At 48.0% G+C, this 10,744-nt stretch overlaps 1 protein-coding gene and 1 non-coding gene across 6 annotated transcripts; one reads left to right on the top strand and one right to left on the bottom strand.

The window, feature by feature from the left end:
- Positions 1 to 128: 128 nt before the first annotated feature.
- poldip3 (polymerase (DNA-directed), delta interacting protein 3) lies at positions 129 to 7,295 on the bottom strand. 5 transcript variants are annotated; one of them, XM_087243601.1, is made up of 9 exons: positions 7,198 to 7,295; positions 4,481 to 5,060; positions 4,091 to 4,147; positions 3,864 to 3,965; positions 3,314 to 3,511; positions 3,063 to 3,140; positions 2,517 to 2,646; positions 2,306 to 2,372; positions 129 to 579 (listed from the first exon to the last, which is right to left on the bottom strand). In XM_087243601.1, the coding sequence occupies exons 1-9, from the start codon at positions 7,263 to 7,265 to the stop codon at positions 354 to 356; spliced, it is 1,506 nt and encodes a 501-aa protein (XP_087099727.1). In that variant the 5' UTR covers positions 7,266 to 7,295; the 3' UTR covers positions 129 to 353. The 5 variants fall into 5 exon arrangements, with proteins under 5 accessions (XP_087099727.1, XP_087099726.1, XP_087099729.1 ...); XM_087243600.1 differs by having other exon boundaries at positions 4,091 to 4,150; XM_087243603.1 differs by having other exon boundaries at positions 6,781 to 7,295.
- A 1,693-nt stretch (positions 7,296 to 8,988) lies between these two features.
- LOC137490790 (U12 minor spliceosomal RNA) lies at positions 8,989 to 9,141 on the top strand. The gene has a single exon (XR_015481556.1). It is a non-coding gene; the product is annotated as a U12 minor spliceosomal RNA (small nuclear RNA).
- Positions 9,142 to 10,744: the final 1,603 nt, after the last annotated feature.

Here is a 10,744-nt window from a genome sequence, read left to right on the forward strand (position 1 = left end):
GCAGTGGGAGTGTCAGAAACTCAAGAGCACTGTGCGGAGTGTGATCAGCTCCTCGAGGAGCAGAAGCATGACGTTAGCGCTAATGCTAACAGTGATGGAGGAGGAGAGTAATGCAGCAGAGGCGCGGCTGATTATAAAGAAAGACTTTACTGGAGAAAACAGAAAGCTGGAGTCACAGAACAGTCAAACAATCATTAAAACAAACATGAGGAGGCGCAGCTGACCAGCTCAGCTCACAAAAGCACACACACCGCCTCTATGTGTGTGTGTGTCTGTGTGTGTGTGTGTGTGTGTGTGTGTGTGTGTGTGTGTGTGTGTGTGTGTGTGTGTGTGTGTGTGTGTGTGTGCGTGTGTCAGATCTTGATGCGGAAAGCGGTGGCGTGAGCGGCCGGTGTCTCGCTGGCGCTGCTGGCCGTCTGGCTGGAGGAAGAGGAGGAGGAGGAGGAAGACTTGAAGAGCGCCTTCAAGATGGTCTGCGGGTCCACCTCAGCTGCAGACGAGGACTTGGAGGAGCGGGAGGAGGAAGAGGAGGAGGCCTTCTGTGCGGACAGCGGAGAACCAGGAGTATCACTCAACCTCCTGCAGGACACAAGATGGAGGACATCAGAGGAGGAGGTGGAGGAGGAGAAGGAAGAGAAGGAGGAGGAACAGGAGGAAGAAAAATAAGAGGAGGAGGAGAAAGATGAAGAGGAAGAGGAGTAGTAAGTAGAGGAAAAGTAAAAGAAGAGAAGGCAGAAGAGAAGGAGGAACAGGGGAGGAGGAGGAGGAACAGAAAGAAAAAGAGGAACAGGAGGAGAAAGAGGATGAGAAGGAGGAGGAGAAAGGAGGAGGAACAAAAGGAAGAGGAAATACAGGAAGAGGAAGAGGATGAGGAAAAGAAGGTGGAAAAAGGAGATGGGGGAGAAAGTGGAGGAAAAGGAAAAAGAAGAGGAAGAAGAGGAGTAGGAGGAGGAAGTGGAGGAAGAAGAGGATACGGAGGAGGAAGAGGAGAAGGAGGAGAATGAACAGGAAGAGAAGGAGAAACAGGAGGAACAGGGGGAGGAGGAGGAACAGGATGAGGAGGAGGTGGAAGAGGAAGTGAAGGAGGAAAAAAAGGAAAAGGAGGAGGAAGAGCAGGAGCAGAAGGAACAGGAAGAGGAGGAGGAACAGGGAGGAGGAACAGGGGAAGGAGGAAGAGGGAGGATGAGGAACAGGAGGAAGAGGAGGAAGAGAAGGAGTAACAGAAGGAGGAAGAGAAGGAGTAACAGGAGGAGAAGGAAGAGGAAGTGGAGGAGGAACAAAAGGAGGAGGAGGAGAAGGAGGAACAGGAGGAGGAAGTGGAGGAGGAGCAAAAGGAGGAAGAGGAGAAGCAGGAACAGGAGGAGGAAGTGGAGGAGGAGCAAAAGGAGGAGGAGCAAGAGGAGGAGGAGGAGAAGGATGAACAGGAGGAGGAAGTGGAGGAGGAGCAAAAGGAGGAGGAGCAAGGGGAGGAGGAGGAGAAGGAGGAATAGGAGGAGGAAGTGGAGGAGGAGCAAAAGGAGGAGGAGCAAGGGGAGGAGGAGGAGAAGGAGGAATAGGAGGAGGAAGTGGAGGAGGAGCAAAAGGAGGAGGAGCAAGGGGAGGAGGAGGAGAAGGAGGAACAGGAGGAGGAAGTGGAGGAGGACCAAAAGGAGGAGGAGCAAGGGGAGGAGAAGGAGGAATAGGAGGAGGAAGTGGAGGAAGAATGTCATGTAATGTAATGTTCTTTAATGCCATGTCAGCATATCATCATGGCAGGAACATTTCAACAACACAAACACAATTTAATATCAGCAAACACAAGAATACACAGATTAAAGAAGAGATTCAGTGTTGACGCACGAGACACATTCTAACATCTCTTCTGGTGTCACTGCGCTAAAATACGAGAGTTCCTCTGATATAAAGTCTGCAGGAGTCAGTGCAGCAGCCGGTGCAGTACACGGTGTTGTCCAGTGAGGGGAGATGTGCAGCACAGACCCTCAGCAGAGCTTCACCCGCAGCTGCATGGCCAATACCACATCAGGAGAACAGCACCTGATCAAACCTGGCCTGAACACTGACAGAGATCTCATGTCATGCGTCATCTCCTCACACACACACACACACACACACACACACACACACACTCCTCCTGCCGCTTGAGTACAATGCAAACGTTAATGAAAGATCTCAGCTCTGACGGAGGAATCAGCCGCTTGTTCAACACTCGCAACAAAGCGTCTTGGAGGAGGAAGAGGAGACAGAATAGTGCAGGTGTGTGTGTGTAGTAGACAGGTGTGTGTGTGTGTAGTAGAGAGGGTCTTACAGTAGGATGGGCTGGTCAGACGTGATCACGCTGCCCTGCATGTGCAGATTACACTTCATCGGCTGACCTGTGCACACACACACACACACACACACACACACACACACACACAGACAGAGCGTTACTGAGCTTCTGCCAGCAGAGACTTACAGACATTAATGATGCAATGATGGTGTGTGTGAGTGTGTGTGTGTGTGTGTGTGTGTCTCACCGTCCAGACAGCGGTTGTTGTACTTCCTGTAGGCACTGACTGCATCCTCCTTGCGCACAAACACCACCTCAGCCACGCCCACTTTGGCCAGCCGTGCCCGCTTGAGTGCGCCACACACACAGAACAGCTCCTGCACACACACACACAGAGAGAGAGAGAGAGAGAGAGAGAGAGAGAGAGAGAGAGAGAGAGAGAGAGAGAGAGAGAGAGAGAGAGAGGTCAGTGTAGATCAACTCTTGTTTTTTCCCTATAAGGCTGTAAGTAACCCAGCTTCTGTCCCGCTACAGCACAACCCGCTCTTCAAGAGCTCTACACTCAGGGCTTCTGAACAGCAGAGTCCACTAAAGGAGGTCGAGTCTCCTCATGCATGGCTCCTGAACGCTGGAATAGACTCCTGATAGAGGCTCAGACACACTCTCACTAGAGGAAAGACCTATCTGTTTAGTCAGTTGCTACACAAGTTGCGTAGTGTGTGTGTGTGTGTGTGTGTGTGTGTGTGTGTGTGTGTGTGTGTGAGGAGCGTATGAACAGCACACAGGAACTCACCACAATATCCTCCTCCGTCACCCGCGGGTGGAGATTCGTCACGGTGATCTTTGTGCCTTCCAGAGGACTGAAGACAGGCTGAAACACACACACACACACACACACACACACACACACACACACACACACACACACACACACACACACACACACACACACACACACACACACACACACACACAGCTTAACTCTACAGGCCTTCACACACACACACACACACACACACTAAATGACTCAGTTACGTTGTGTACCTGTGTGGGTGTGTGTGTCTGGGCGCTGGTGTCTCCGCCCGCAGGCTGCGTAGTAACGGTCGTCCTGGAGACGGGCTGCAGGCTCTGTGTGGGGGGGCGGGGTGCAGGGCGAGCGGGCGGCACAGAGACAGATGGGGGCGTGTACGAGTCGTTCTTTACCACCTTAGTGATGGGGGCGGAGAGAGAAACAGGCCCCGCCTACAAACACACACACACACACACACACACACACACAAACACACACACTCAGATTTAGTATTTCTCCTCTACCGAGTCGCATCTCTGGATTAGACACATGTGGGCGGGGCTTCTTTTCTCCATGTGGAACCGACTGATTTCTATTGGTTGATATCATGTGAAACCCCGCCCTCAAGTGAGTAAAGACCAATCAGAGAAGAGATGTGCTTGAAGAGGGAGGAGCGGTTACACAATAATGACACCAATACTCATCTGATGAGAGTGTGTGTGTGTGTGTGTGTGTGTGTGTGTGTGTGTGTGTGTGTGTGTGTGTGTGTGTGTGTGTGTGTGTGTGTGTGTGTGTGTGTCTCACCCGTGTCTGCAGGCTGCTGGCAGCAGTGATCTTCATCTGTTTGCTGGGAATCACAGCACTGACATCATCCTCATCCTCATCTTCAGCTGCAGCACACACACGCTGTACACACAACAGCAACATACACTGATATACTCTGTGTGTGTGTGTGTGTGTTAGAAAATTTGTGAATATGTTTGTGTGGGAGGGGTTGTGTGTGTGTATGTGTGTGTGTGTGTGTATTGTACCGGAGGTGCTGCGCTGGGGACGTTGATCCGGATGCCGCTGGTCATTCCCACAGGCCTCTGCTGCACACACATACACACACACACACATTTAGCATCAGAACACACACACACACACACACATTTAGCATCAGAACACACACATACACACACACACACACACACACACACACATTTAGCATCAGAACACACACACACACACACACACACACACACACACACACACACACACACACACATTTAGCATCAGAACACACACACACACACACACACACACACACATTTAGCATCAGAACACACACACACACACACACACACACACACACACACACACACACACACACACACACACACACACTTAGCATCAGAACACACACACACAACGTCACACACCTGGATGGTTTTGGTAATCTTCAGAGACGCTGCGCTCTGATTGGACGTCGTAGGGACACTCCTCTTCAAGCTTAACCTATCACGTGCATCAACAACTTTTGTGATCCCGCCCCCTGGCTGTAAGGCCACACCCACTCTGGTGGTGAGTGTGTGTGCGCGAGGGCTGGTGTTGTGTATGTGTACGTGTGGGACCCCGGGGCCGCTGGGCCGGGCGGAGGCTGGGGCGGGGCCGCTGGCGGGCGGCTGCTGCTGCTGCTGTTTGCGCAGGTTGATCATCAGCCGGGCGTCCTGCATCGCACTGGCCCCTCCCCCTCGGCTCTGCACAGCACTGGTCCCGCCTCCTCGGCCCCGCAGCCGCAGCCGAGCGTCTTTCTGGCCCAGCTTCTCCCTGGCGTCCTTCACCGGAAACACTGACGGCCGCGACAGAGTCTGAACTGCAGCTCCGCTAGCCGAAATCTGGAGGCGTTTCCCCCCGCTGGCTCCGCCCACTCCCAGCCTCTGTCTGACATCACCACTGCCAATCTTCTGCCGGGCATCAAAGGCCATGTTCAGTGGCCCCGCCCCTCTGCCATATACAGGCCTGTGGACAGACGACAACAGGAGTAAACCGTTACCTGGAGGCTAACGTTCACACACACACTGTGTGTTTAGTGATGTGTGTTTAGGTTCAGTCACTCGTTTTCTTTTCAGCTTAGTCCCTTTATTAATCAGGGGACACCACAGTGGAATGAACCGCCAACTTATCCAGCATCTGTTTTAAACAGCGGATGCCCTTCCAGGTGCAACCCAGTACAGGGAAACACCCATACACACTCACTCATTCACACACACAAAACCCCGCCTCTGGTTTCATTTGATTGGAGAATAGGAAAATACATGACGCTTTTACCACTCAAGAGTTTACTTTTTTCAACTGCGAGTGCTCCGTACACAACGACAATAACGCAAGGCGCAAAAGCAGCGCAAACACTCGTGGCCGTTAGTAAACCATTCAACAGATGCATCTCTCAACGCAAACGTACGATTGCTGAAATCGCCCCCTTATACTGCCAAACGCTAAAAACATTAAATAATATCTGTAAATCATTTAACTGACACCATTAATCGCTTACAAACACACCGACTGCGTCACAAACCGTATACTTCCATACTATACAGTATACTTAAAATCAGTATGAGTATGCGAGTCGAGTAGTGTGTCTGAATTCATAGAAGTACTCGGATGACTTACTACTTCCGGCGAGATTCTGAAGTGCGCATTCCATGCATGCTGCGCTATCCCATAATGCCCCGCGAGAGAATTCATGAATGGGAGTAAAATGACGCAACTGACCCAGGTAGGTCATGTGACCATGACAAAATGGCGGATGTAGTACGTCCGAATTCCATTCATACTCCTCACATTCATACTGTATAGAACGCACTTTTCCAACGGTCGAGTCGTACGTTTATAATACAAATGCAGCACCTACTGAGTAGCAGATAACCACCTGTTCTGTTAACGGTTAATTGCTTATTATGAGCATCCCTAAACACAAGTGTGCACTAGTGGTGGAGCATCTGACTGGATGTAAACCACAGGTCTCAAACTGGACTCCTGGAGAGCCGCAGCTCTGCTCCAAACCTGATCAAACACGGCTCATCAGGTGTTTGAGACTACTGGAGATGATTCAGCTGAGAGCTGGAGGTGTTGGAGCTAAACTCTGCAGAGCTGCGGCCCTCCAGGAGCTGAGTTTGAGACCCTTGGTTTGAATGGAGTGCCCTAAACCCTTGAGCACTTAGGAACTACACTGGTAAACGTCACAATCGCAGTGCATTCTGGGACATTAGAAGCTGACTCGGTCAAAATAGAGGGTATGTCCATGTAAGCTTCCCTCGTTCACTTGATGAAGTGCAACACACTGTAAAAAGGTGTTGGTGATTAACCCTGAGGGAACAAGGGTAGGGAAGTTCGCGAGTGTGTGTCTGAAAGTGTAGTGAAACACAGCCCAGATGATGGACATGCTGTATTACAGCGCTTGTGCTTATCGACAGCATTTAACCCCTCAGGACTAAACTAAGGGGGCTTCCTCTCCTCACAGTGTGCATGAGAAGTGTACTAAACATCCATAACAAAGACAACATTTCACTAATCATCTCCTGCAACACATTAGCTGTATATGCTGTCGGTCTGAGTGATGTCTTCATGGGCAGTTTGAATAATAACACACTGGTGTAAGCGCGGTCAGACTGAGCGCTGTAAGCTCTGGCTGGTGTGTTCAGCACTCTTCACTGCTCCACACACACCGACTGCAGCTCACCGGTCGTTATTCTCCCTCAGATGACGCATGTTGTCGGTCGGCCGATCCACCGATAATCACCGGGAGACTCGGTTAGCATTAGCGGCGGTGGAGCAGACTCTCGGTTTGCGGATGGTAACCCCGTGCTAACGTCAAACACACTATGATGAGCGGATTAACTGTAATGTTCGAGGTTTGTTTGTATATAAAAAAAACAGCAACGCGCAGGACGCCATGAATGACACGCGTCAGCCAATGAGAACACGAGCTGACGCGCGAGCGCGACACTTCAGCCAATCAGCGGAGGGTGAAGGCGGGATATCTCGCTAAGCAGAGTCTCTACAGACTCCACACGGCCTGCGATCATTAATAAACGAGCTAGTGTTGATCAATACAGGTGATCAGTAACTGCTGTGCGGAGCGCCCGGGCTGCTGTACCTCTTACTCGCTCCTCTCGCGGTAAAACTGCGCCGACGAATCACTTCATCCAGAGACAAGTCCGCCATATCTGCGCCTGCTGGTTCTCTGCGCACATCAACGCGCATGCGTTTCACTTTCATATGGGCGGGGCGAAGTGACGTGTGACGGACAGCGGAAAGGGTCAAAACACACCAAAGGGAAAACAAAACGCGAAAGGATTCATCCGCCGCCCTAATAATAGGATATGCGGAGCTAGTGCTTCCTCCCATACTGATAAACTTCCGGTGAACGGTTAATGTGACTTTTTTTTTATTTTATACGGCTCCTTTTACAACACTGATGTTGTAAATGTAATTAAAATATAATCAGTTTAATAAACTTTGGCATTCATTTAGTTGCTCAAGCGTAAAACGAGACAGAAAGCCGTTTGCTCGCACGCACCCGTCAGGATCGGCAGGCTAGCGCTGAAGCTCCATTGAATAAACTGAGGTTAAATAAATGCTCGTGTTATAAAGACATGGCGGGGAAATGTAATGTAAAGCAGTGTTTCTTGTACAATCTGAGATTTTTTAGATTTTTTTTAAAGAAAACAGACCTTAAACGCCCAGAGTTTGTTCAGTTCAGCGGAAGCGCTTGACCCAGGTGACTGGCAAATTAAAAGTCCTCCTGCATACTTCCACATATACCCGATTATTTTATCAAGAGCGAATTCTGTGAGCAGTTAATTGAGCATATATAGGCGATTTCCTCCCTTATACACCGCGTTAGCAATAATAATACTATTTGTTCAGGTTATTGCTGTAATAATGGCTTAATGCTTGAAAATAAAGACTAAATGCAGTATAGTGTTGGTTAAAACACATCGTACACACACACAAGCTTTACTCATATATGAAGAACAGAGCTTAATGTGGATTAATGCAATAGGAATATTTGATGTATCTCTATATATCACACTCCTACTGCCATAATGAGCGTTAGAATGAGCCGTCTTGGAGAGTTTGAAGATTTAATGATAACTTTACATAGAAACAGTCATTAAAAATGAAAGTGACACAGCCAGCTAGTGTAATTATGTATTTATTTCACCTCACAATTAACCCTTTTAAACCGGTACAGTTTAATAACCGTCATAACATCAGGGTTTATTTTTACGGGAACAGTTTAACTCAGATATAGAAACTGAAGATCCAGTGATCATTCACTCTCCATATCCTCTATTTCCCAGACCTCTTTAAGTCTTTCTTCTGTTAAACATTAAAGAAGATATTTTGAAGAATGTTGGAATTCTGTACCCGCTGCCTTCCATTTGCTTTTCCTACAATGGAAAGTCAATGGTTACAGGTTTCCAACATTCATCAAGATATCTTCTTCAGTGCTCAACAGAAGAAACTCATAAAGGTTTGGAACTACTTGTGAGATGAACTCTTCTTTTAACACACCACCAACAGAAGGCATTAAACGACTATAGTGCAGACCCAGATGGCAGTCTCCATTTTAAATCCGCTGCACATTTACACAAACAACAACAGGAGTCTGAGAGCAGCAGGCTCCTCCCTCCTGCCGTCTGAACGCCATGACGTCACTCACCATCCCACAATGCACTGCCCTGAGAGTCCATTCATGACACAAAATACGCTCTTTTAGCCGTATTGAATCATTTTACTCCACTACATGGCGTTAGCAGGTCATGCATAGCCTCCTATACAGCGTGTGCTGAGTGTACACTGCGCTGGTATACTCCAGCTCACCGTCGCCGAACACGCAGGCGCTCCTGAACCCGTCTCAGAGCTCGATGGTCGGCAGGTCATGCCTTAAACTGATGAGTAAGGAAAATAACGATGCGGGGTGACGCCCGTGTCCTCGCAACAACTCGCGAGAGGAATTTTTGAACGGGTACAGGTCTGCAGCAGGTGACTCGCCTACTTTAGCGAGATGCCGCGCTGATCCAGGATCTGCCCCGAAAACACCCAATAACTGGTTAAAAATAGAAAGTAATAACTATTATCTGATCTGATGGCAATCAATGTTGTACTCAGGAGTTACTTTATACTTGTACATAACTAATACAAAGTTACACAATAAATACTCGTATGTATTTATACTGTCTAAGACAGACCAAACAAGCACTTTGAAAATTGAGAAAGAAATTGACCTAAAGAGGTGATTAAGGCTAGAGAAACCAGCAGGGGAGCATCTTAGATATATACACTAGATGTCGCCTGGCCTATTGTTGTCTATTGGACGAAATGCGTCAATAGCGCCGCCATCTTGCTACAGGGTAGCGCTCCTTTGAAAAGAATGCGGGGCCAAGGTACAGTGGAGGACTGTGGCCATCCAAAGCCAGAGATATACACATATACACACATATCTATGATCGGGAGTTTTCCTGGATGTTAGTATGTAATTTATTTTTCTAATTGTGAAAATTATAATTTTACATCACTTTGATGGATCAGTGACCGCACGGGCATTCCTGACAAAAAGCTTGTGTTTGTGTGTACAGAAATGTACTATTCACCCTCCCTGTTAAATCTGATCTAATCATGTCCTGAAACACAGCTCCTCTCCTGCTTTCACTGCTCATACTGACGGAGGGAGCGACTCGTTTGTGAATGAATCTTCATTATGAACGACTCTTTCTCTAACGTTAGCCGACAATAATACAAGTTTCTGGCAGCGCAGCATCTCGTTGTCATATTTCTTTTGCATTATTTGCTGATTTTATTCAACAAAACTAGCATAAGCCGAGTGTTTAGTGCGAGTAGGAGCTGCTTTGCCGTATGGTGAATGCAGTAAGAGACTGTTATCATCAATAACGTTACCTGATTAGCACAAAAGTTCAGAACATACAAAAACAGAAAAAACTTAATATTACCAAATAATGTTCTGCCTTTGTGCTTTGTTTTCTTTGTTTGCTTATTACTACACCCGTAGACAGCGCTAAAGTCCCGCATCTTCACGTAATAACACTGTCTTGACTAGTGCGGTTGAATAACACTTGTCCTGGGAGCACTGTTCCAATATGGCGGCGCTATTGACGCATGCTCAGAGTCTCTATGCGCTATCTAGTGTATATATCTATATCTAGCTGCTAATATATAGAGGTGTAAGATGGAGTTTAAAGTCCACATCAAATCAAAACTAGCCAAACTTCTTCAATTATTCATGTGCATTTCTACAGAGCAAACTGTGATTAAACTACAGATGTACTAGTCACATGTTCGCTTTCTGTCAGCTTATGCACATTTAAAGAGACAGTTCACCTGAAAATGCCCAGTGGGGGTAAACTTCCACGAGTTTCTGTCATCTGTTGAACACAACACTAGATAATCTGAAGAAAAGCAGAGCCATCATAGGAACACTGGCATGCTCCAGCATTCTTGTGCTCGACAGAGGAAACTCACACTAGTGGGAATGACCAGTGTTTTAGTCAACTGTCCCTTTAAGAGGATGATTTTCAGCAGCCATTCTATAAGCAGCACGGTGAGTAGCACTATCACCTCACAGCACTCAGATCTCAGGTTTGAGTCTCGGCTGGGTTAGTTGGTGTTTCTGTGTGGAG

This window comes from Danio rerio, chromosome 3, assembly GCF_052040795.2.
Source record: "Danio rerio strain M-AB ecotype USA chromosome 3, GRCz13ab, whole genome shotgun sequence".
NCBI lineage: Eukaryota > Metazoa > Chordata > Actinopteri > Cypriniformes > Danionidae > Danio > Danio rerio.